Here is a 26,143-nt window from a genome sequence, read left to right on the forward strand (position 1 = left end):
ACAGCCATATTTTATTTTTTCAGAGACAGATGGGTGAAATGAAACTACAACTTGAAAATGTCATCAAAGAGAATGAAAGGTACAGCAAGTGACTACGGATTCTTTCTTGTCATAGTAGCTCATTTTTATTGCTGCTAATATTTTATTCATACAGTATTCTGGCCCAGAGTATTCAGGAACGGAATTTCCTGTTTGGCTCCTGACTAGCTGTGTGACATAGGTATTAGCTAGCTGGCAGAGCGGGTGTCAGCCATCAGTGTCCCCTGAGTTGGCCTCAGCTGCAAAATAAGCAGTAGTCTCGAGTGCATAACCAGCAGCAATTTTCACCTATTGTTATTAGCTGGCACCAGGAAGAAGTCAGACAAATTTTGTGAAACGTAAGTGAAGAAAATAACAAGTCACTCTACAAGACTTAATATCCAATTTCTATTTAATCACCAAGACAAAACCCTATTGTATTTAGAGCTTTTTCCTTGAATGTCTTGTTTTATCATTTAGGAAAGTGAAATATCTGAATATTATGATTTTGAAAAGTTTCAGCCTCTGCAGGGTAAACTGAATTATGCTTGATAATTATGACCACTTTAATGCTTATAAAGTTGTTAGATAATATTTTTCTTCTTCTGGTGTGGTACTTACTCATGATTATACACTTCTCTTTTTGAGAACTGCTTAAAAATGGTTTTTTGTGCTACAAATGATTTTTGACCCAAACGTTTATTTAATGGGCCCTTAAAGAGTAGTTAGTGCTACTTAAAGGAATTTGGGCTTATTGTGTAATGTTTGTTCCAAAGGCTGCACTGTGAGCTAAAAGATGCTGTTGAAAAGCAGTTGGAGGCACTGCCCTTCGACACAGAGATAGAAAGTGATATGTGCGCAGATGGTGAAACAGTCAGGAACCTTCAAGAACAGTTACAGCTGTCCCAGCAGGTGAGTGACATACATGTTCTTGAATGATATCCTGAATAAGCAGTTTTAAAAATGTGTATAGGTCATTATAAGGTGGTTAACATTTCATTGATTTTTATGATTTATAAACTAGTTAAGAGGTTACCAAACTTTTAAGAAGTACCCTCACTGCTTGTAAGTTAGTTTCCAAATATATATCCTAAATGAATCATAAAATTTTGACTTGGTTTTCTTATAAAAATATTTAAATGGCAAAGGAAAATTTTAAAGAAAAAATTATTATCCACTTCCGTACGTTTCCATACATTTCCATTTTTCTGTTTTCTTCTAATACTGTTTTCTTCCATTTTCAAAAATTATAGAATTTATTTTTCTAAAATTATGCTGCTTCTACAATTATAGTTTTTCTTTTTTCCTCCTTGTGGTAGTCAGAATATTTTTTGTGATTGTATGCAAGAGAATTTCTTGTTTGATTTATAATCTTATAGCGTAGGTGTCTCATATCTTGTGGGTTTAATTTAGTTTGAATCATGGGAACATGAGTCATAGAAACTGTCACTAAATCTAGGGACCAGTGTGAGTGTCCTTTCCACACGTCACTTCTCATGAATGTTTGTGCGTCTGTCTCTCGGGGTGACGAAGCCCATGTAGTTGTGTTGGCATCTGTCCCTAGACGGGGAGACCGTGTGTGAAGACTGGCGGGACCAGGCTGAGCACAGAGAATCTGAATTAAATGCAAGCAATGAATAGCAGAAAGTTGCTGGGAAGAGGCGCCTTCTGTGTCACAGCCCGGTTTATCAGAGTGACGATCGCGGGTCTGACTGCCCGTAATCTCGCTCGCCGCGCAGCCCTCCGCTGTGTATGTCTCGGGCACTGTGAGGAGCCTCAGCCCGTGTCAGCGCGTGGCCCCTGCCTTAGACGCATGGACTTTTGGAAGAAAGTTCTGGTCAGGCTTTCTTGACTTTGGTCCTCATTCTGCTTTCCAGCTCTGTGATCTCGAGAAACTTCTTTTTACCTTAACTTTTTCATTTATGGGGATTATCACAATTCTCAACTTATATTCTAATGGCATATAGAATTTTTAAATCCCCGCAAGGCACTTAGCATAATGCCTAGCACCTGTTTAACAATAAACCGACCAATTATTTGTAGCAAATGGCAAGGGGAAACAACCACGCGTTATAGTTAGTGCCAAGAGCGGTGTGTTTGATGTGTGTCGCCAAGAGTAAGCGCTGTGGGAGCTGAGAGCACCGAGTGCCAGGTCAGCGAGCCCAGGTTAGCACATGCAGTTTGGCATATTTGTTCTCCTGCAATGGTGTGATTCGTGCAGATCTTTCTGGAGGGCAGTTTGGCAACGTGATTCCTACAGATATGCCTATCTTTTACTAATTAGATTGTGACATGACTTAAATTCTAGGATTCTGTCCTAAGACGCTCTAAGTAAGGATTATGAATAAAAGTGTTCATGACAGGATAGTTCATGGTCATGGAAAATTGGAAGTAGTTTAAAAATCTAAAAATGTGGCATCATTAAGTTGTGGTTTTTCCAAGCAACAGCATAAGCTTTGAAGAAGTCCCCTCAGTTCCTCAGCTCCCGGGGCCATCGTCACCCCCCCCAGTCCAAGTCTGGAGGTGGGTAGCTGTGCCCCTCCCCGAGTTTCTGCTTCCAAAGTCTGGGGAGACCTGGGGACTCCGTGCTTGGAAAGGCGGCCACGTGCTCCCCTCTGGCACAGTGTGAAGATGCAGCCTTCTGAGGGCCGAACGTTTCGTGACGGGTCTCCTGGAGGCGACTGCCTGTGCGCCTCAGTGCTTGGCATGTGGCCGGTGCCAGCTCACGTTAAACACAGGGGCGCAAGACCAGGCCCCGGGGCCAGGGCAGTGTCACACCCAGTGACACGCATGGAGACCCCACCGCACCCTCCCGAGAGGAGGAGGGAAGTGAGGGTCTGTCCTGGGCGTGAGCACCCCAGGCCCTGAGAACTGCACGGAGCGAGGTGACAGGGCTCTCTGGTGAGTGGGCACAGCCGCTGTAGGTGTCTTCCCGGCGCCTGCCACATCTGTGCAGACAGTTGTAGCCAGATGTGCAGCACTTACTACCAGGCGGTAAAACTACAGGTGATTCTTACTTTCTTCTCTATCTTACTGTGTTTTTCCTTAATTTTCTATAGTAAACATTCATTACTTTTGCCATCAGAAAAAATGTCATGTTACCAAGGGAAGCTTACTCCTTCAGGTATGTCAAGCTAGCACTTTCTTGTAGAACAGAGAGTTCCAGCCATATCTTTGAATTAAAGGTTTCAATTTTAACTATGGAATCTGAATAAAAATAAAATTTTAAAGGATTTATCTTTAAATTTATTCTCTAAATTGCTATAATACAACTTAATGTCATCGAAAATAGTACAACTCTACCGTCATTACACAAGTTTTTTTAGTTTTTGACCATTCGTACAAGACCTTGTTCTCTCAAGAGTATGGTTCACCTGTGCTGCACAATAGCTGCTAACCATGCGGCGAACTCTCAATGGAACTTGTTTCACAGGAAAAAGCTCAGGCCGTGGAGCTGTGGCAGGCTGCCTCCCAGCAGCTGGAAAGGCTGCAGAAGCTTTACCAAGAGCATGTGACCGAGGCCCACATCCATGTGGCTGAAAGTCAGAAGCAAAAGGTGATCTTGGAGGCCATGATTTTCTGGTAGACCAATAAGAACTAGCATCTGGAGAGTCTCGGTGGTGGAGAGGAATGCCCGACTTGCTCGAGTGTCATGTATGTTAGTAAATTCATCTTTGCTGCTTAGAACGCTCTTAAACAGATCAACACAGCACCTACTATACATGGGTTTTAAAATGTGACTAGCTACAAAAGCTATATTTAGTTCTAAGCAGCAACTATAAGATTAATATATATTAACCCAACAATTTTCTATTCTTGATTTCCTATCTGCCTTTAAAAAAGACAAAGGTAGAGGTCTCATTCCGGCCTGTGGCGCAGGAGGGGATGGTGGGCTCAGGGTCCACGTGCAAAGCACTGAGAAACCTGGAGGACCCTCCGAGAGGTGCAGCCCAGCCCCGGGGCAACCTCGTTTTTATTCAGACTCAGGCAGAAAATAAAAAAGATCAAAAAAGCCAGCAGGCAAATAGGGCCCGCCCAAGTGTGTGGGGGACCAGCTTTTCTATTTGTTAATGGATTGATTTCTAAAAATAATAGTTTTACACAAAACATAAAGAGCTATATAGTAGTTTCTACGCCACCACCTTGTTATGTTTTGTAATCATTTCAAGATAATCTCAACTATTAATCCATACAATAGTTACAAGAAATACAGCTGATTTCATCTAGGCTCGGTGTCATGATTTTAAGCTGGGTGTTCCTTTAACTTTAAATATGGGTTCAAACAAGAGCCTCTGTCTGTGCCCCTCCTGCTGCAGGATCAGCTGACCAGCTTCCAGCATCTCACCAGGCACCTTCACGTTGCTCACGAGAACGTGGAAATGGTAAGTGGACATGTGCGCTTGGCTTACTAGCTTGTAATGACTGGAAATTGTGGCTGTAACAGTAACAGTGTGACTTGCACTAATGCAGATCAACAGCCACCCAGAAATGGCTGGCGTGAATGGAAGTAGCAGTGGTCTTGTCTGTCGCCTGCTTCCCACCTTGAGCGGTGTGGCTGGTTCACGGTACTTTTTGGGCACCTCACGCTAACAGCTCTCCCGACTGTATCCCAACCTGAAAATGCCATTGGGGTCCTGGGTAGGATCCCCTAAGAGCACCCAGAGGTTGAGCACCTCGAGAGTGGGGCTCCCGCTTTGTTCTTGGTGGGTCCCCAGCTCACTGCCCAGCTCACTGCCCAGTTGTGGCATGGATCGGCCAGTTCCTTAAACACAGGGGGGCCCTAAGAACCATGAGCAGTCACCTGGCCACCAGCACCAGCACGTGCACCTCGACTTCCCAGAGACTGTGTGCTGAGACAGGTGTAGCCAGCACCCCCGACCTCTCTGGACAGGTGTAGCCGGCACCCACAACTGCTCTGAGACAGGTGTAGCCAGTCCTCCCAACTGCTCTGAGCCTCTTGCCCTCCCGCTTTCCTTGCCTTTTCTTTCTCTTTTCTCTTTTTCCTTTCCTTCTTAGTTTTGTTGTTTTTTTTTTTTTTTTACTTTATTGTTGCATAATAGGCTTGCTATTGGTTGAGTCATAGGATTATGACATCCCAGCAAACTCTTCTCTTTCCCTTTTACATTTTGATTACTCTCTCTGCTAATTCTTGTTAGCATCTAATGAAAATGGCTTTGTTTAAGAGCAGAGTTGTGCCATCAAAAGTAAGTGTTCCAATTATTCTACTTTTTAAAATTTTCTCCTTTAACCATGTAAAAATTATTAAATAAATTTCTCCCTATTTCACTTACATTAACATTTGGAATTTCCAATCGCTTATAGTTTTCGAGAAAACCCTTCTTAAAAGTTTTAAAACAGTGTTAACGTGCTCCAGAGGAAAGGATGGCTGATGTCCATGATGACGGCATCGGGCTTTCCGCGGCAGTTGGGGGCTGGAGGCCGCCGTCCCAACTACCCACTCTCTGCGTCATCTCCCAGACGGGGGCATGACATCAACTTTGGGGTTTTTTTTTTAATACCCCAGTGCTGCTGTTTTCATTTAAACAGCCCCAAGTCATTCTGATCCGGGCTGGGGGAAGCGCATCCGAGCGGCCCCACAGCGGGCAGGGGACGCGGAGATGCCCTGGAGCTGGGGGTGAAGTCGGGTCGCTGGGCCCGGGGTGGCCCGGGGTGGCCCGAGCTCTGTTCTAACCACAGAAAACCTGATCATCACGATGTCACTGCATTTTCCTCCGCATGTCCCTCTCGTTAGTCTTGAGTGGCTTTAAATCTTCTAACGACGGGTGTCTTTTTTGTTGCGGCAGACTAACCAGCACTTTCTGAAAGCCATCACCGAACAAAACGTGGAACTCGAGCAGCTCCGAAAGCAACTTAGGTATTTTCAAAAACTAATTTTGTTACCTTCTTAATCATCGTTTTTGGGAGACTCGATAACCCCGTCACCTTCCCTGGGGGGGTTTCCTCTTACGCTTCTGTAACTGCTCTTTGTATGTGCGTCCGGTTGGGATGGAAAGTCGCTAAATGAAGACTTTCCGGAAGACAGCTGCTGCGTGCGTGCAGGGGCATGTGTGTCGTTCACGCCGCGCTGCCGGGAGAAGCTGGCCCCTTTGGAGGACATCTTCTGTGTCCCTCCTGGGATCCGCACAAGCAGAGCCCCTGGAAGGGCTGGAAGCGCACGACCCGTCGGTGCACCTCAGCCCGACCCCCTGGCGGCATCTGCACGGGAGGAGGGCGGGAGTGAGGCTGATTGTTCGGGACAGACGAAGAGTGGCTGCATCGTCTGTGACGTCTCCAGGGATGTTCCTCCTGATGCTCTGGCCTCGGGGTTGTGAGCGGAGATGCAAGGTGGATAAAGCTGGTGGTGGTTTTCTAAAGCCTCCAGGTCTGAGGTGTTTTAGGGTCCAGGAGCAAATTTGCCATAATATTTACTGACAGTCCTCCATAGCTTAGCTCGGAGCAGCGCTGTGTACGTGAGGCTAGGATTGTTTCGGCTTTGCGGGAACATAAGGGCAAGCAGCTGCTCCTGCAGAGACGGGGCCGCCGCTTCGCGTCTGACAGATTCTGAGTGGCGGGCATGTTGGCATCGCTGGAACTGAGGTCTTGAGGTGCCCTGTCGCTAGACACATGCCAAGAACAGCTACACCAGAAACTCTCAACACTAGAGATGCTTAGATTTGTGCTTAACTGAAAACGTATTCGTTTCATTTGTTGTCTGATATTGTGGTGCCAACACTCCTGGAAAACAACAAGCCCATTTGTAATACAGGGCACAGCAGCTTTATGGAATCAACTCCAGAGGCAAACAATGAACTTAAGGGCTTGTTTTTATTCTTGACTAGCTGGTTCTGTATGTAAAGTATCTTGTTCTTTCTGCCCTTTGAAAAGGGAGAGACACAAATCTAAAGATTTTCCATAATCTTTCCCATTATGGATCCAGATTTGGAGGTACATTGACTCTTAAATCTGCCTTTAATACCGATCGTCTCAAAGCTTGAATGTGTGACATATGCACTTACCGATCGTCCTCTTTTATATCTAATGTTCACTCTATTTAAATATGAAGCAAAGCCCAGGAAGTCTTTTAAATGTGATAAGGAAAAGATCACTGAGTAACGTTTACTGGACAGCACGCAGACTGACCGGCAGGCATTCCTTGCACGCCTGTGAGGCGTAAGGTGACAAAGCTAAATCATGTGAATCAGTCTGTGTCTATTCACTGATCTTTTTTAGTATTTTTTACAGATATATACACTTGTCTTCAAAACTTATATGTCCTGGTAATTTTTATGCAGTTTATTTTTAAAAAAAAAAATCTATGTCCCTTTGCCAGGTAATAATTTTTTTCTGAGATCACAGATTTTTCTCAGGTATTTTATGTTCCATTCTGAATAATAGTGTCTTCGCTGATAAAACCTTCTGTGGAGTCCAGCTCCATGGCTCGCTCTTGCTGTGCGGTGTCCCTTGGCATCTGGCCGGGTGAGAAGGCCACAAGCAGATGTGCATTGCCGTGAGACCGCCAGGCAGCCCCATGTGGTGGCAGCTGGCTTTCTCAGGATGGAAACGTGTTGTTTTTTAAAAGATTTATTTATTTATGCACACAGGAGCTGGGGTACAGGCCAGAGATGCGGGAGGTGGGAGGATTCACCAGAGACAGAGGGGAACAGAACAGGCAAAATGACTGAAATCCACTGCTGAGGGGAGCAGCGGGGAGACAGGAGAGGTCTGCTGTGCCATGTGGGTTGCTCCCTGGCCGGCCGGGGATCAAACTCACGCTGCAGAGGCTGCGGACTGCTTCGTAGTGCTGTGCTTAACCCCTTGCGCCACCAGGGAGGCCCAGAAACATGTTTTAAGATCAAAAATAGTAGGACTTTGCTGTCATTTTTCCGTCTCTTCACACCGTCTTCCTTTAATTTTATCTCCAAGGCTTAGATGTAGTTTACCCGCTTTTCAGAACGTGTGTCCTTCCCTCTCTAAGGGGCAGAAAGAAGACGACGTTTTACTTACAGAACCAGCTGATCAAGAACAGAAACAAGCCCTTAAGTTCATGGTTTGGAACCTTTGCCTCTAAATACTTGATTACTGTTATATTTCAAAATTCATATTTTATTGCTAATAGTAGTTTTGCAAATCCTTCATCCTGCTCAGACAGCCTTCACGTGTGCAGGTGGAGGGCGTGGCTGTGGGGCTGGACGGCGCAGCTCTGGGTCCTTTTCCTTCCGTCTGTGTTCTGGTGACGGGCTGGGCAGGCCATGTGCCTGGGTGGCCTCAGCGCCCTGGTCTCCACCCCACCCCGCGTCCAGCCGCCACCGAGCAGGTGCTGGTGGCCGGGGGGTGGGGGGGTGCAGGCGGGTAAGGGACGGGGTTGCTTCCCTCCCCAGCACTGGGAGTCAGCCCCTGTGTGGTGCCTGTGGGTTCTGACACCAGAGGAAGCACCTCGTTTTCCATTTGTTCTATTACGTTGTCTCCCCATTTCTTGCCAACTTCATGATCCCAGATCCTTCCATCTCTCCTTCCGTCTCTCCTTCCACCCTGCCCCGTTAGCTGCCTCCATTCTCTTTTTAGATCTCGGTCTCCGCTTAGGGCTCTTCCCGAGGTCTCCGATGCACAGACCCCCGTGAGTCCTCAGATTACTGCCTTCCCTCCTCTCCCCTCGAAACTGCCCACAAGAGCCTGCCTTCGGTCTAGTCGGGAGTTCTGGTCGGGGGTAGTTTCCCATTAAAGAGGATGGGCTGGAGAAGAGGCGAGCAGCAAAGATGATTGTGGAATCCTGGGCTCATCCTGGGAAGTAGTGAAAGGGCCAGAGGTCGGCCGTGGGGTGGAGATGACACCACCTCAGAAGCAGTGCGGGGAGGGGGTGGGGGGCGGCAGTGCAGAGGCACCGGTTGCAAAGCCGGGTCTTGGACACTTTCCAGCCCTCCTCCCAGCCGTGGGACGTGAGCTCCCCAAGACCACTTGCATCAGGGCAAAAGGTGGAGCGGGCTCCTGACCCAAGGGCTCTCCACGGCGCACCCCACTCCTCTGGGAGCACAGCAGGGGGCCTGGCCTGTTTTAAGTCGCTCAGCAGCCCTGAGCCCAGTCGTGGACGCATCTTCGGTGTCCTCCCGTATGCTGACTCGGGGTTTTCTCATTGCTGCTTAGATGCGCCCCTTCCTGAGCTCTTTCTGGGTAAACAAACAGAACTTCCTAACTGGCAGAAGCACTTCGTGCTCCATACAGCAGAAACTCCGATAATATCTCTAAGCCTCAAGTACATTTTAGATGCATTGGTGTGAGGTGATTTTTGTTTTCTCAGTTGTAAATCATTCTTCAAGTACAAAAATCTGTATCTGATAAATATATCATAGAGGACTCTTTAAATACCAACTTCATTACTTATTTATGAATTCTTGAGGACAATGGCAAACCTTCTGACTTCCGTGGGACACAGTAATGGTGCTGGATTCTCAGTCGCGGCAGTGGGGAGACTCCACTCCGCATTTAGGGCAGTTCCTGGCAAGTTGTAGCTGCAATTAGGGTTTTCTTTCCTGGTGACTCTTGTGCATCAGTTCTGCAACCATAAATGCTATTGGAGTCAAAAGTACATGAATTAAACTTATTGTGAATTTTGCAGCATAATTTCAGCCCATATAATACATAAAATGTAGTAAAAGAAACAAGTTCCTAAAGTAGCTTGTTTCCCTAAAAATGTATTTTATAAATATATCCAGACTACTCTGTATTCACAGTCCTTAATTTCATCTTGAAAATCTTGTTTCAGAAAATGTTTACATTGTCCTAAAATATTTCTGTGTCCTAAAATATCAGGGAGATACTGAAATTTGTTCCCCACTCTCACCATGGGGTCCTCCAGGGCGTGTGGCTTGGATCCACTGCAGGTGCACAAGGGTTCAGCTAATGCCGCCACGTTCATGTTTGTTTTTTCTAATTCTTTATGGTCTTTGAAAAGCTATTTATTAATTTACTTTCCATTTTAGGCAAGCCAAGTTAGACCTGAGAGTTGCAGCAGCCAAAGTGGAAGAATTAACCAGACTGACTGGGGAGCTCCAGGGACAGATGCAGAGGAAGGTATTTCCTATCCAGGGACGCTTCTGTGTGCAGCAGGGGCTGGTCTGAGCGGGTGTGGGGAGAGCTGTCCCCCGTGGGCTGGCCTGGGCCCCACACACCCCGCAGAGCCATCGCTTCCCAGCACGGTCCTCCCGCATCAGTGAGGTGCTGCACCCGCACACACTGCATGAGCTTCAGGCTCCTTGTTTTCCAGGAGGAGGTCGTGGCGTCTGCCCAGGGGAGAGAGGAGGCCTCAGACCGGCGTGCCCAGCAGCTGCAGACCAGCATCAAGCAGCTGGAGTCCAGGTGAGTGCTGACCGCTGCTCTGTCGGGGTGCCCGGAGCCATGCCCCATTAGTGTCAGTTTGTGATGTTTTCTAGCGACGTCTGCTGTAAGTGCTGACCAAGCTGCAGGCGTAGGTTTGAAATCTGACTTATTGGGCACAGCTTCTTTACAATTTATATTCAAGAGATTATTGCATTTGAACATACATTCAAAGATCATTTGTTCAGTAGGAGTCTAGACGTTCACAAAGAACACGAATTCGTGTCATGACTTGGGAGTGCAGGGTCTGCTCTAGTTTTAAAGGGAGCAGAGCCCATGGTGGCCACAGCTTCGCGTCAGCACACGCCCATTCTCATTCCCGCCCCCATGGGGTCAAGTCTGACGGCTCTGCAGGAACAAAACCCTTTTGGTCTGAAGGCAGGTAAAATTTTTAAAGTGTGACGCCAGGGGAAACTTTCTGTTACCCCATTCCTACAGGTAATGCGGCCGTGGTAGAAATAAACCATTAGAACAGAAGGTAAAGAAAGGCGTATGTGTGTGGGAACCTTTTTTTTTTTTTTCCCCAAGAATCATGATCATAAGCCCTTCAAGAACAAGCTAAGAACAGATCCTTTATGTTTTTCTTGTGTCTTTGCCCTGGTGTTTCGGGAAAGCCCTGTGAGTGGAAGCTTGGTCTTCAGCCCTGCCAACTCCGCAGAAGGCAAGCTAGACCACCTTCCACCTGGCAGGACTGTTCTTCCCTGTTTTCTTGGGAACCCTAGTGTCCAGGGCCCCTGCACACCCCTCCCCATCCTGACCTCTGCCCACGCGGCCCCCACCACTTGGCAGCACAGTTTGAATAGACACTCGGCCTTCCTCGTGAGAACACGCTGAGTATCTACGTGGGCAGCATCCTTGGCACACTGAATTCTGGCTGCTCCTCCCAGCCCTGTAAACACCAGGATGCCCCCAGCAATCCCAGGAGGCCCTGGGATGACCAGTGTCCTTGTTACTGGACTTTCTCTGCTTCAATTACAGTTGGCTCCCACCGCCAGCAGCCAAGAATCCTGGCTAACGTGGTGACTGACCTAACTCGCCTCGTTCAGAATGAAGCAGATCTGCCAACAGTCACTAAACCCTTTAAGAGAGAAATTCCATAAAAGGTGCTCTCGCTTCCCAGTGCTGGGGAGGGAGGTGTCGGGGCGGGGTGGAGCAAGGGGAGCAGGGAGCCTGGAGAAGGCGCCTCCTTCCATCACTTAGGAGAGGACACGCCTGAAAATAACCAAGGGGGTAATGGTCTTTCCAGAACGTGTCAGCACACTGTAAGGCCACATGATCAGATGTGCAGGATTTGGGCTTAAAGTACAGCACAGAGCGTGAAGCTGCATGAAGTGACCCGTGCGGTGGGGTGGCGTGGGGTGGCCCTGCTGGTGCTGCTGCTCCTGCCCCCGCATCTGGGGAGAGCTCGACGGGGCTCTCAGCTCGCCAGAAAGCTTCACGTCGATTAAAGATTGAGGGTAAAGAATTCACTGCAGTCCTCTGAGGGAGTCTGGGTGGGGGTCATCTTTATAAACACTGAAGCCTCAAAGTTCAAAGCAACTGTCGGGGTCGGCTGAATGAAAGAGGGTTTTCAGTGGCCAAGCTCCCTGGAGTAGGGCCCGTGGTTGTAGTTCCAGCCACGGACTGGCGCAGTGCGGCCGGCAGACGGCGGGCTGGGGCTCCGTGTTCAGAGCGAGCGGGGTCAGTAACACCTCAGAGGTAGTCGGCGGGGCCGGGGAGGAACCCTTGGGTGTGCTGCGCCCAGTGAGAGGGAGAGACAGTCGTATGTGAGGCTGCGGCGCCGGGTGGAGAGAAAAGCGCTCGGCCTCCGCAGCACGTGCGGCCGGGAGCAGGCACAGGACGGGCTGTGGCTGGGCGTCCCCTCGGAGGCAGGAGACGATGACGGTGTGCTGTGCACATGTGTGTCCTCTGGCTGCGAAACTGGAGGGACAGCCATTCCGAGTCAGTAGGTTCCGTGGGTGGAGGGAGATGAGGGTCCGAGCTAAAGAAGGCCGCGTAGCCCGAGCCACAGCCCTCCCAGGGAAGGCCCAGTCGCGCCACCCGCAGTGCTCGGCCTCTCTGGGCCTGCCGTGCTGCTTCACAGCGGCAGCAAGACCAGGCGAGGCAGCACAGGCAGAAGGCGCTGGGCGGCGCTGGTCTTGACGGGCGCAGTGGCCCTGCCCCCTCCTCACGGTCCCTGTGCTCCTGACTCTAGACTGTGCGTGGCAACCCAAGAGGCCAGCCAGCTGAGGACAGAAAAAGCACGTTTGGAAAAACAGACCAAAGAGTTACAAGCAAAGTGCACGGAATTAGAAAATGAGAAATACGAAGCTGTTGTGAGAGCCAGAAATAGCCTGCAGCTCTTAGAAGACGCCAACCTCCTGAAGAGCCAGGTGAGCACCCGCGCGGCGTGGCCGCCTTCGCCTCCTGTCGCCTCCACTCAGGACACCGCAGCAGCCTGGACGGCAGGCCCTGGGTTTGCGCTGCCGTCCTTCCTCGCCTGCATCCCCCTCACCAGTCACCCGGTTACTCCAGCGGACACACGCGTCACCCACAGACGTTCCGTTCGGCCGTAAAGATTAACTCAGCCCTTGTGTCCCGGCCCTCGCGCCGCCGTGATTCCTGCGTGACCACACGTGCCATCTGTCTCTGTCACGCCCGTGTGAGTGGCGTGGAGCATGTCAGTGAGAGTGGACAGATCGGCTTTTCATGTTGCTGTCTCCTTTATGTGCGACCACTAAATCTTTCATTCACTTAACCAGCATTTATTTACTGCCTAGTGTATGCATAATACTCTGCTGGGGAGCACAGGGAATTCAAGAGAGCCATTAAAAATAAAGCAGGCTGTCAGCTGCTTGTTAAGTAATTATGCAAATCCTAATTAGGGGAGTGCTGAGGGGCTTAGCGTGCCTCTCAGCTCACCCTCTGGGCGGTGGTATGAAACTGGGGTGGCCGAAGGCACACACAGGCACGTGTGCTGGAGTCGCGCTAAGCATCTAAGCAGGTAGAATGGAGGCAAGACAGAGGCTCTCACCTCTCTGAAGCCTGGTCACAGGAGCACTAAGGTGACTGTTTTCTGAACATGAAATAAATATCAAAGAAAAAGAACAAATTTTCAGCTAGGACAAGGTCAGATGAGGAGCTTAGATGCGCTCTCCCAGGGGAGACGGCCCGGGGGCTAGAATAAGACGCCGCTCTTAAGAACACGCTCCGGGGAGGTTTTACCCAGTCGCTGTGTGGTCCTTATTCACCGTGGCGCGGCCTGCAGTAACATCAATGATTATTTCCCGAAGGCTCTTTTTGAAGAGAAGCAGAAAGAAGAAGACATAGAGAACATGAGAAAATCGGTTTCTCGGCTCCTGCAAGATGCTGCCTTAAGAACCAGGAAGGAAGTAAGAGCTTTTTAATAATATTTAAATGCAAAGATTTACAAAATCTCACACCTTAAGGCCAGATACTCCCTGATTTTCACAGTGGGCCCAGCGGTTAACTGTCGGGTCACTGCATCCACTGAGCGAAATTTCAAATGAAAACCGTATGGATGTAGAGGGACCGCGTGGGGCTGGGGTCGGCAGAGGTGTGCACCGAGGGGTGGGCGTTCACGCTCAGAACACGTGGAGACCCACACCCCGGAAGTGCAGAGGGGGAGGGAGCTCGTGGGAGGCCTGGGAAGCACGAGGAAAGACCTTTGCTGTTTTTACGGGATCTTAGAGCATCTCACAGCCAGAGAAGCGGAGGTCTCTGGACCGCACGGAGGCTCTAGCTAGCGGGAGCCGCTGGTTCTTGTCGCGCGGCGCCCGGACCTGCCAGCCCCACCGTGCTGACCCTCCCGTTCTCAGACGGGCTCTGGTTACTGGGCCGGGGGTCTGAGCTGGGCCTCGGCGTGTGCTGTGAGGGCTGTGATGGCGGCGCCTGAAGAGGGCAGGGTGCTCCGTGTGGACAGCCAGGGCCAGCGTCTGCCTCCTGGGCGTGGTGGGGAGTGGCGTGTGCAGATTTGAAAGTGTAAAGTGAGTTTCGGAAGAAGAAGCCACAAAGGCCCATTTTAAAGATGAAAAGGCTGGGCTGGGGACTGGTTGGGTCGCTGCCCACCTGCACCTCCACACACGCGCGCCTGCCTGTGGCCCGGAGCACCCCAGGACATCCCCTGAAGCGTGTTCTTTTACCACTAGGAATTCTCAGGCCCACGCGGCTTGGGAGAGCTGTGCAGTGAACACTCGCTCGCCCCTCACATCTCAACACCCCGTTCCGTCTCTCGCGACACACTCGCCTCCCTTCGCGCACCTCCACAGTCGCCTACAGGCCTCAGCTCATTTCTCCCCTAAGCAGTTTGGCCTCTGTCTTCCCAGAGAAAGGACATCTGCTACACAGCCACGCCACTGTCGCCACACCTGAAAAAATACTTGAGTGCAATCCACAGGCAGTGACCGTGTGGGGCCGAGAAGGCTGACTTTGCCCTTGGTTTAAAATAATCTGATGACATTTTTTAAACATTTAATAAACATCATGGCTTTTAACCGTAACATGTTTATCAGAGCACTCGTGGGATGATATACTTTCACTGTATTTTCTCATCCTAAAATAAATTCCATTGATTTCAAGGTTGATGGCATTGTCTTTTCCACAAATCTTCAGGTAATCTCAGTGCCAGTACCCTACAGGCTTTTAAAAATATCTGAACAGTTTAATTCACTGATTTGTCAGCATGACTAAAAATAGTATGTGGCCTGCTGCGGTCCCAAGCCCCATGGTAGCTGCATCATTTCTGATACTAAAAAGAACATTTTTTACAACTTAGGTTTTAAATACTTAGTCTAAGGACTAGGCTTAGAGTGCCAAAATCTGTATCTTGTAGGAGGCTGTAGGACTTAAGTTCTCTATGCCTTGACCTTCATCATCTTAATGGGCATTACAGCTGCTTCCTGAGACTGTTTGAAAACTAATGAGATAATAACACACAGCGCCCCCTGAGCAATTCTAACTCATTAACCTCAATAAAAGCTCGCTGCGGTTCTCATTGACCCATAAATAGGATAGTTTGACCCCAAAATAACTATTCATGGGAAGAGTCTACAACAAATTATTATGAAAATGGACCCACTTGTGTTCAGCCAAGCTTTGAGAAAATAATTCATGTTAATTAGCCAAGTAAAGTATATGGCAGTCTTGTAAATGTTTTAAGGAAGGTACATCGTGTTTTATAAATAATCCATTTTATAAGAGAACTTGAAACCCCGGAAGGTCCGTGGATCATGGATGGTCACTGATGCTGGAGCACTGCTTCCCTTACTCCTCATGCTCTTTTGCAAAACAGGTGATGCTAGAAAAAATAGTGTCCCGGAGCTTTCTGATGAGATGTCTTGTTCTTCAAAAGACTGCACAAAAATTGTACTGTTTCTGCAGCTATTTCAACGTTTATTCAGACAGATTTTCCTGGCAGAGTAGCTTGCCGAGCACTGAGACATGATGTGTGATAGAAAGATGTTCTTCCAAAGCCACCTCAGTGGCCACCAGTGCTCTGTCCTGTCTGTGGCGCCGTCTGTGTTGGCTTGGTCTGGGCAGCGGCTCTCGGCGCTGTCTGGAGGCTGCGTGGCCACGTGGCATCCTGGCGCCCTGACCGTGGGCCACCCTGCGGGTCACCACACGGTGAGCAGCACCGCCCGAGACGGCCTCGTGCGGCGTCCCACAGAGGCGGACCGCTGTCTCCTGTGGAGCCAGGCAAAGGGACATTTGCAGAAATGTAAAATAATGCTGTTCTTAAAGTACTTCTGTAAAAGGTGACACCTGCTTTCATTAAGATGTTTGCTGGCTAGTAGTGACTTTGGTTTTTGCTGATTATAAAGGTATTGTTAAGTAAATAGTTTGAGATTTTCTCAGTTTTCATTTCTAATATAGTAAATATTCATAGAAAAGAGCCCATTATAAAGAGAAGGTCTCCGTGTGGATAGTGTGCAGGGCCCGAGGCTGAAGCCCGATAGCACTGTCCTCGGCTAAGCCGCCGCACCATCTGCTGCCCTGGCACTGGCCCGTCCTGGTGTCTTCCGTGTCCTACGAGTGACAGCTTCATTTTTATCAATTTTTGTTCTAACTTTTTTGTTGGATAGCAATTTTTATTATAACTCTAAGTAACTCATAAATATCTTGACTTCTAGGTTACAAACACAAGAAAACAGTACGTTGTACAGATCTCTCGGCTAACAGAAGAACTCTCAGCCCTTCAGCTGGTATGTCGGGACCCCCACGCAGATCTGCTCCCAGACACTGCTTACTGTGAAGACCAGCTGCGTGTCACTGGGTGTTCATTCAAAGGGTGCTGACCTGACCAGGGACTCTGTTAAATGCCAGGGGTGGGGGGAGCAGCCCCCCACAGTACCACGTCAGGCGGGGCAGGTGCACTGCCCGCAGTCCCCATGCTCTGCTTCACGCTTGCTCACCCTCAGCTCCTGAGCATGGTCTTCGAACCATCTCTGGAATCTTCTTTCCAGGAGCTTCTTCCACTTAGGAATGTGCGTTTAAGTTTCTCCTGCATATTTTCAAGGCTCGAGAGCTCACTCCTCAGTGTTGAGCACTACTCCGCCGTCTGGGTGTCCCATGGTCTGTTCAGCCACTCGCCCGCTAACGGCATCTTTGCTTGTTTGCAGGCTTTGGCGATTTTGTGAAAAGCTGAGAAGCTGTTTATAACAGCTTTTCACAAAATCGTAGGTTGTATGTGCATGTAAGTTTTCAACTCCTTTGGCAAATACAGAGGTGCCAGTTGTGTGGTAAGAGTCTACTTGGTTTGTAGGAAACCACTTTTGAAGATGCCCTCAGAAATGGCTGCTCCACTTTGCACCTGAGTGCAGGGCCCAGAGCCCCGCGGCTCCCGCCCCGCCAGCCAGTGGCTGTGACCATGTCCCTGAGCTGGCCACTGCACAGGTTCTGTGGCAACTCTGGCCTTAATGAGCAGTGTCTCTGTTGTCACTGCTCACTACCAGGACGGGACCTGGAGGGGCCTGCAGATGCTTGTGTGTGTCAGAGTCAACTTTGGTCACAATTTAAGAGCTTATTTTAAAATTTGAAAACACTGTTTTCTGTAAAATAAAGTTACAGTGTGGGTAGCTGAACAGTGCCTGCAGGACTGTCAGCCAAGCAAGCTCAGCCAAAGCACAATTTGCGGCAGAAGAGGACCACACCCTTTCTCAAAAATAGATAAAAACAAGTAATGGTGGAGACCATTAATGATTTTCCTTTTAGTCTCATTTGTAAAATATTAAATTTCATTGACTAATTGATATGCTTGTTCAATTTTATAATTAAAACATCTTAAGCAAAACTATTTTATGTTCATGCTTTCACTATTTCACTGGTTGTTCATAACTTTGCAAAGGGAAATGAGCTGTCTGAGAGCGTATACCTCCAGGCACCCTGCAGCCAGCTGATCCTCAGGCTCTCGTGCCTGCGTTCCCTTTTCAGATAGTGGTGAGCGCGTGGGAAACTGAGCCTGAGCAAGGCCTGCTGGGGTTTCACCTGCGGCCTCCAGCCTCCGCTGCCACCTAGTGCTTCCCCTTGACACTTGGGATGGAGAGAGAGCACTCTGGGCAGCCGAGCTTCTAAAAGCAAGTGTCCTTTCACCCAGTTCTGTGCCGCCAGCGAAAGCATGGTGTCCTCAGTACGAGCAATTCGTTTTACTTCTCCATCCCCCCTCCCATTTTCCGCAAAGTTTTACTAAATATATTCACAATATGACTTAACTTTGTAGGAGTGTGCCGAAAAGCAGAGCCAAATTGAACGAATCGTGAGGGAGAAGAAAGCAGTGGAAGAAGAACTAGACAAGGTAAAGAGAAAAAGGGAATGAACCCCAAAACCCGGCTGTCGGCCCCCATCACACTCTCCTGTCAACCCGGAATCTGCATTTAAATACTGGTGTTTAAATAATTCCTTTACAAGGGGGTTTCACATTAATTGCTTAAAAGTACAAATTTTATGAAGTAGCTGAATTCCTTATTTAAACCTAATCCCGTTTGGACACTTGGTTTTGTCTTTTTTAATTTTATACCAACTAGTTCTGGTCTAACAAGGATATATTGCTAAAAGCACAGATACGGCTATGATTTTTACCTCCTAAAATACGGATTTTTATTTCATAGTCAGGAAAAATATTTATCCCAGTGATATTTGAGAAAAAATGTGAGAAACTTATTTCTTAGAGAACTTTTTTTAAATTAGCAGTAAGCACCCGTGTTAGCTCTTGGGGGAGGGAGGCTGCGCTCGGTTGGGCCTGTGCTGTTTTACACGCCGCGCTGGGCCGCGAGGTAACCCGCCCGATGTTTTAAAAACAATAGTGAGCAGTCGGAGGCCCCGGCGGGGACACGCTCGAGGGGCGGCTGCAGCGCGGCCCTCCGGAGCCTCCCCAGCAGAGCGGCGTGCGGCCGTGTGGGAACGGGGCGCCTTACCTGCGGGCGAGGCCTGGGCCGCTCTCCGCGTCGCCGTCTCGGCACCAGGGCGGGGGGCGCCTGCCGAGGGGTGTGCAGGCGCCGTCAGTAAGGAGTGGTTCACGGCGGGCAGCAGGCGCGGGCCGTCCCCGTCCCCCGCGGCCTCACAGCGGACAGAGGTGGCGTCCGCGAGGACGCGGGCAGGCGCCCCTCCCGGCAGTGAGACCCGGGGTGCTGGCGCTGCCTTCCGGGGAGCAGGGCCCGAGACGCCGGCGCCCTGGCCGGCAGTGTGGATCTGGGGGCCGCCGAGCGTGGGGTGGAGACACGAGCTGCCGAGAACCGAGGCCTCGACCGCGTGGACGTTGCTGCCTCGGTGTCCGGGGGACAGCCTGGCCTCATGGGAGGCTGAGCTGGGCCTGGCGTCCTCGTGGGGAAGGGCCCCTCGTTCCAGCGACATCGTCCCTCGCCAGTGACGTCCCGGGGCCCGGTCTGCAGCCGTCCCAGGCCGGCGGGGTCACCGCAGGTTGAGGCAGCTTAAAAGAGAAGCTCGGAGCCCCCGGTGGCCCCACGCAGGGGACACAGGCCGGCAGGGACTGCCACGCGGGCCCTGCGAGCTCCACACGCCTTTCCCCGGGCCTGCTCCGGCGTCTCTCGTGGCCGCTTCCTCGCAGCCGTCGCTCGTCCACAGCCCTTCGCCGCCTTGTATCGCAGCGAGGCCGCCCGGACAGCCTCCGCCTCCAGGCCCAGGTGCGCCCACTCCCGCGGGCCCACACCACACCCCAGGTGCCCACCGTCAGGCCCGCCGCCCCGCCCGGGCCCCCGCGCCTCTGCATTCAAGGCCGCCGTGGTGGCCACAGAGGCCGCGGCGCGGGAGCCTGAGCGTCGCCTGCGCTGCGGGCCGTTCCGGGAGCGGCGGTGCCTCAGCCGAGGCTGCAGCTGGACGCTGGCGCCGGGCCGGTCTCAGGCGCTGCCTGCAGCTTCAGAGCCTCTCCATGGGCAAGGGTTGCTCACGTGACCTTTCTTTTTAAGGCGTTTATACTCTTTCATTTACAAAATATTTTTTTGAAACTCCTTGTTATGCCAGTTACCAGCGTGTCATGTACGGAGCCGGGTGCCGGGTGCCCCGGGTGCCGCCGGGGCGGGTGATGCGGGTCGCAGCTGTGTCTCCCGGGCTTCAGCCCTCAGCGCTGTGGTTTCCTAAGACGGCCTCCGGGCCTGACGCCTGCGCTCCCCACAGGTGCACCGGGAGGGCCGAGGAGGCGAGGGCGAGCACAGGACGCTGGAGGAGGCGCAGCGGCGGTGCCTGGCCGCGGAGCGCGCGCGGGACGAGCTGCAGCTGGGCCTCAGGACGGCGGAGAGCAGGCTGCGGCAGCGCGAGCTCAGGTGGGCTGCGGGGCGGCGGGTGTCAGGATCATCCCGCTTTGACATCTGCTCTACGTTTACTTTTTCTATGGGGCTTGTAATTATATTTTACGTTGAAGGAACTGTTTTTAAGTCCATGCAAAATTTTTCTCCCTCAGGATTTCTGAAAACGGATTTCTTTTTTTGTGTTTGTGTGTGTGGGACCCTCGCGGGTGGCCGGGGATCGAGTTGGCGCTGCAGAGGCTGCGGGCAGCCTCGCAACCCAGCGCTCAACCGCTGCGCCACCAGGGGAGGCCCGAAAACGAATTTCTTTAGGAAGAAAAAATGTAATAGCACTATGCCACTTTGAAGGTAGAGGGTGTTCGTTGCCTGTCTTTTCGTACGACGCAGCTATTTTAGTAACTTGCTAATAATTCCTGCTTTTATTCTCAGTTTGTACCTCTTGACGTTTGAATATTTCTAATAATTCATCATGTTTATTACTTATTACTTATTGTCCATTGTCTATTAAAATGATAAATTTATTATCTGGCTGATCCATTCTGAGTATTTTTCCACACCCTGTCCCAAGTGTTAATTAATACAGTGTAACTTACGGAATCTCTGCCTTATAGTTGTTTTAAAAATAAAAGGGGTGATGTCAGCAGTGGTAGAACAGAGGCCCGGGACGCCCACATCCCTTCACAGAAACAAGCACGTAAGTCAGAGGTTACGCCACCACAGTGCACCCACATGAGAAGGCACGTCTCCATGCCAGGGCCAGGCCTGCCCACTGCGTCCCGTCGTGCACCAGAGCAGGGCCATCTTCCTGTGGACTCGCTCTCGCCTGCTCACCCGCCGTGGGGCCGGTGGGAGGCCTGCAGGTGTCTGCAGGGTCAGTTTGCTGACCCTGATCAGGCCCACCACAGTCCTGACGCAGGCCAGTACGTGCACCGTTGCTTCCATTTAAGGAGGGGCTGCTTCTCCCTCGCCGCTGCCTCCTGAGCATCGTCTGCCTCCCCACAGGCGTGGCAGCAGGTAGCAGCGGCCAGGGGAGCGGCGCTGGGCTCTTGACTGCCTGCTCCAGGATGGGAGGACAGACTTGGGAAGGAGTTTGCCGTCCACTTGCCCCAAGGCAGGACCAGGAGAAGCCCCGCACTGTGCTGACTGTCCGCTTAGCTTGCACAGGACAGAATTTGTACCCAGATGTAGTTACCTAAAGCCGCCTGAGAGCAGCCTCGCCCTCGCCGCCCCCCTGGCAGCCCTTGGGGCTGCGACTGCCGCACAGAAGGAGCGAGCCAGTCTTTGCTGCCGCCGAGAATTCCTGAAGACAAACTAGAGCACCCTGTGTAACCGAGGAGCCTCCCCACGCAGAAAGGCCAGTTTTCTAGTGGACCCCAAAGTTGTCTATTTCTGGCCACTCCGAGAGAGACCGTGAGGCTCTGATTTGCACTTTATGTGATGATCCCTAGAAAACGCAAAGCTGTCAGCATCGGCTCCAAGAGCAGCCGCTGCTTCGTCCCTGAAGCAAGAAGCCTCTGGTCGAGGCTGGGAGCCACAGGAGGACGTGGAGTGTGTGCCGCAGCGCGGACCAGCGTCCAGGGACATGCTGGCGGAGCACCGAGAGACGGCTGCTCCCTGCAGGCGAGTATGAATGCAGAGAGCGGCCTGAATGCGGAGAGCGGCCCTGCTGCTCCACGGTGAGAGGGCTGCATCGGGCTGCATCAGGCAGCTGCTTCAGCTCCGCACGCCCGGCCCAGCGCCAGCCAGTACCCGGCCGGAGCAGGAGCAGCTCCCATGAAAGACCCCTCAGGGCCGTGAAGATGGTGACTAGTGGAGTTGCCCGGAGAATAGATTTCAAGACGTCGGACTCCGTGATGCCGAGAAAGCTTCGCTCTATATTTGAATCACCTGAACCAATACAGGGAACCTAGGGGGAAAAAATTCCCTGATCGCTTACCTTGGAAAGTTCTTCCCCCGCCCGTGCAGAGAGACGCTGGGGCCGAGGCGCGGGAGTCTCTCCCGCTGCGCATCGGAAACCCACATCAGCAGGGTAAGTTGTGACTGTCAGTGAACACGGAGGGTGAGCCCCATTTTCTGCTGTGAGGTCTCTGTGCAGTGCAAGTTTCCATTGTCAGTGGAGAGGGAATCGCTGGAGACCCCCCATAATTCTTCACGAACAGAGCATTTCCTTCCGCTGTAAGTCCGACCTGCTCACAGAGGCCTTTGCACATCTCCTGCCTGTGGGTTTCCGCCCCTGTCCGCTCCCGTGTGTGCTGTAAAGTCATGTGATGAGGCTGCCTCTCAGGGTGAGCCTGGCCTTTCGGGGTTTCAGGAACGCTGGAGTGGTGGGTTTGGTTTTTTCCCCAAAATCTCCTTTAATCTCCAGGTTGTTCCCCCCGTTTTGTTTTCTTATAATTTGTTGAAAACTGGGCTGTGTTTATGCCTCCCTAATGCATGCTGGGCGTCATGTTCCTTTCTCCTTTGTCTCTCGTTCCTAACATCTGCTGTGTAAATCAAGGAGCTGGATTTGGTCCTGCCTGGTGTTTTGGAGGGACTTCTCCATAGGTGGTGATATCGTGGGCTGCTCTTTGGAGGCTCATAACGTGGTTGTTCTGATCCCAGCATCTGACTAGCATCTTTTGAGGATCATGGACCAAATCCTTGATTCATTAGGAACCCGATCAGCCACGGTGGGGCGAGGAGCAAAGGGCTGTGCGTACTCTGGGAGTGAAGGGCCTGGTGCAGGCCCTGAATCCCCGTTGACAAGGGAGTGTTCACAGGATGGCATCGTCTGGGCTGGCGAGGACAGGAAAGCAGGAAACAGGGTCAGAGAGAGCGGCGCAGTGATGCCCGCGCATGCTGGGAGTTGTGTCCCCCACCGTGGAGGAGTCACGACAGGCTGTCTCAAGCTGTGACAACAGGACACGCATAGAACAAGAAGCCTGTGAACCGTTTCTAAGGTGCACAACAGGAGAATATGAAGTTGGTCTTGATATAACTTGATGCTGCCGTCGGCTAATGTGTTGCCTGTGGAGCTGACGGAGGGAGATGTGCTTGCAGCCCCCCGCACCTCCTTTCAGTGAGCCCCGGGTCCCCGTTGAGGCCCCCTCACAGCAGCTGTGTCCGTGAGCACTGGCGAGGAGCTGCACGTGGACTCTCGGTAAGCAGGGCCAGGCCGCTCGGTGTGGTTAAGGTGCTGCTGGGACTGTTCGCCGGGTGCAGCGCAACACGTGAGACCCCTGCGTGTTAGTCTGCAATGAGGAGAAATGGCGCAGATAGAGAAAGCAAAAACCCGTACTATGAAACATTCCTGCTCCATATCATTACAGTTAAAAGTTCCTTTTTGCTTGTTGTTTGTTAATCAGGTCCTCGGAAGAGCTGTCGCGCTGCCAAGAAATGATTCAGAAGCTTCAGGATGCACTGGAGGCCGAGAGAGAGAGCTGTGGATCGGTCAGTGAGCAAAGACTGAAACTTCAGCAGGAAAATGAGCAGTTGCAGCGAGAGACTGAGGAGTTAAGGAAGGTTGCTCTCGAGGCTCAAAAAAAAGCGAAATTAAAGGTATTTTTCAAGACTAGTGTAGAGTGTCGTGCGGGCCTGGGAGCTCCAGGCACAGAGAGTGGGTGGAGACGCCCCAAGACCCTCTCACGTCCTTTCCAAATGTTCTCTCTTCCTTTCTCATCCGGTGGCACTGGCCGCCCTCGAGTGGCCACCGTCCTTTCTGAGCCTAGCGCTCGCCGCGTGCTGGAAGGGACTATGTCTGTCCACACGCACCAGCCTCAAGGCGCACGGGCACTAACCTGGCGGGGAGCCCATGCCCACACTGCCCTGCGCTCCTCCGGAAGCCCCTGGGGACGGTGTGCAGAGGCACCTGCCAGGGCCTGACAGCGCCCAGCTCCACAGGAGCCCCCCGGCCTCTCCCTCCTTCGGCTTCGATCTGTCTTGCTCACCGCTGTGGGGCCAAGCAGGATGGCCCTTGGGGCTCGAGAGCGCAGGCCCCCGGCTCCCGGGGCTTCTGTGGGCAGCAGCTCTGACTTGTGCCGACTGGCCAGCGGCCCCTCTGCCTCGGCCCTGGAGGGTGTGGCCGGGTGGGGGGTGTTTTGCCGTGGACTGTGGTGCTGGAGGACTCACCTAAGACGCCCCTCCCCGCTGCTTCCTACGAACACGTGTGTCTTGAATTCTTCGTGGAGAGGGTATCAGCCTGTACTGTCGAAGTCTGAACCCTGGAAAAGAAAGTTGTTCTAGCACACGAGGCCTTCTGTTCTCCAGGCCTTGGTCTGTGGGACGTCTTTGACGATCGAGGGGAAGAATCACGCTGCTAGACAGACTTGCTGCGAAGCTGTGGTGATCAGGACGGTGGGGCATGGACAAGATAATAAACTTGATTCGTGGAACAAAAGGGAGACCAGGAACAAATCCGTTTTTCATGATCACTTCAGTAATAATAAAAGCACCCCTGTAGCTCGCAGAGAAATGGTTCTCTTTACAGTGAGTGGTCCTCTGGGATCAAACACGCAGGTCCGGATTTTAAAAACCCATCACACCACACGTGCCGATTCCCTAGAACCGCCTGTAGACTTGGATGGCGCACGGCGCGGCTCCAGGGATGTCCGTGACGCGGGTGAGAAGGGATGCCTTGAATGAAACAGGAAAACCAGGAATCGAAGCAGGAAGATGAATTTGGAGGCACTGAATGGTCACCAACAGACACCATTAAGGGAGTGAAATTGGAAGAAAGTACTTTTCACCCATAAACCCCCAAAAGAATTCGCATCCAGAATATAAAAACTGTTACCAGGTAATAAGGCAGTTACTCGCACGGAAAGCAGACTCCGCATTCTGATTATAGGGGAGGGACTTGAATAAGCATTTCATGGGAACGCAGGAGGAGACGTTCAACCTCATTGTTGAAACCACTGATGCCGAGTGATGGCAAAGATGGAGCCCCTGGACATTCGTGGGATAGCGCTGGGGCGTGACTTGGTCTGACAACTTCAGGAGCTGCTTTCCCGGTCGCACCTGCTTCCGGCCACCCCAGGTGCCCTGTTCCATGCCTAATGGATGGGGCTCGAGGTCTGGGTGTGGCTGCCCTCCAGTCTGTCCCAAAGTTCAGTGTAGCCTGCAGCTGTGGACGTCATTGTAAGAGATGGTGAATCTTGAGAGGGAAGGTGGGGGGAATTCAGATAACGGAGCGCAGCTGTGACTTTGGGTACTCGGGAAGCTGCGTCGTGGGCCTGTGGGATTCACCCTAATACTGTATTTGGGGCTTGCCTGAGCATTCCCATCCTAAAATATTCCTATTTTTAAAAGTTGGAAATAAACAATCTTTTAGGTATAAACTCAAACTGGATTAAACACTTGGCTATAAGATCTGACACCATAAAATACATAGAAGGAAACACGGACAGGAGACTGTGACCTTGGCTTTGGGGACATCCTTGGGGCCTTGACTGCCACCGCAAGGGAAACAAGCAGAATCGAGCCAATGGGACGACATCGGCCTGCGAGGCCTCTGCATGGTGGAAGAGCCTGTCCGTGAACAACCAGACATCCTGCTCGGTGGGAGGAAATGTTTGCATGCATCTGACAAGGGACTGATATCCAAGGCCCACAAAGAAACACTTCCAACACAGCCAAGGGAAATAACCCAACCCAAGCCAGGCAGAATTGCCAAAGAGACACTTCTCCTGAGCAGACAGACAGATGGTCGTCAGGGAGATACAAACCAGCACCAGGGGGACACCACCTCACGCCTGTGAGACCGGCCCGTGAGGGCCAGAAACTGCACGTGTAGGCGAAGATGTGAAGGTGACTCGCGACATACTTTGGCGCCTTAGACCTTGGCCTCCTGCGGAGCCCAGCGGAGGGTGCAGCGAGGGCACCCAGAGAGCCCCAAGCTAACGTCTGCCGCAGTGGGAGCTGCCGACAGTGCCGACCAATTACTAGAAATGACTGAAGCTGTTTCCATAAGAGACGCAGGAAATCATTCTAGCGTTTTTCCTGAAAAACACATACACCTCTCATCAGTG

The 26,143-nt window shown here is 51.4% G+C and overlaps 1 protein-coding gene across 1 annotated transcript in view; it reads left to right on the forward strand.

Annotated features, from left to right (window-relative positions):
* SCLT1 (sodium channel and clathrin linker 1) overlaps positions 1-26,143 on the forward strand; it is a 47,530-nt gene that overhangs the window by 10,867 nt on the left and 10,520 nt on the right. Inside the window, exons 7-19 of the mRNA XM_037497778.1 lie at positions 24-79; positions 795-930; positions 3,452-3,574; positions 4,335-4,400; positions 5,823-5,893; positions 9,993-10,083; positions 10,277-10,368; positions 12,581-12,758; positions 13,659-13,757; positions 16,515-16,586; positions 18,101-18,175; positions 20,011-20,156; positions 23,483-23,675. Of these exons, the coding sequence (XP_037353675.1) occupies positions 24-79; positions 795-930; positions 3,452-3,574; positions 4,335-4,400; positions 5,823-5,893; positions 9,993-10,083; positions 10,277-10,368; positions 12,581-12,758; positions 13,659-13,757; positions 16,515-16,586; positions 18,101-18,175; positions 20,011-20,156; positions 23,483-23,675 (1,398 nt within the window). The remainder of the gene's footprint in view (positions 1-23; positions 80-794; positions 931-3,451; positions 3,575-4,334; positions 4,401-5,822; positions 5,894-9,992; positions 10,084-10,276; positions 10,369-12,580; positions 12,759-13,658; positions 13,758-16,514; positions 16,587-18,100; positions 18,176-20,010; positions 20,157-23,482; positions 23,676-26,143) is intronic.

Source organism: Talpa occidentalis, unplaced genomic scaffold, assembly GCF_014898055.3.
Source record: "Talpa occidentalis isolate TD23 unplaced genomic scaffold, MPIMG_talOcc4v2.1 talOcc4.8, whole genome shotgun sequence".
NCBI classification, from domain to species: Eukaryota; Metazoa; Chordata; class Mammalia; order Eulipotyphla; family Talpidae; genus Talpa; species Talpa occidentalis.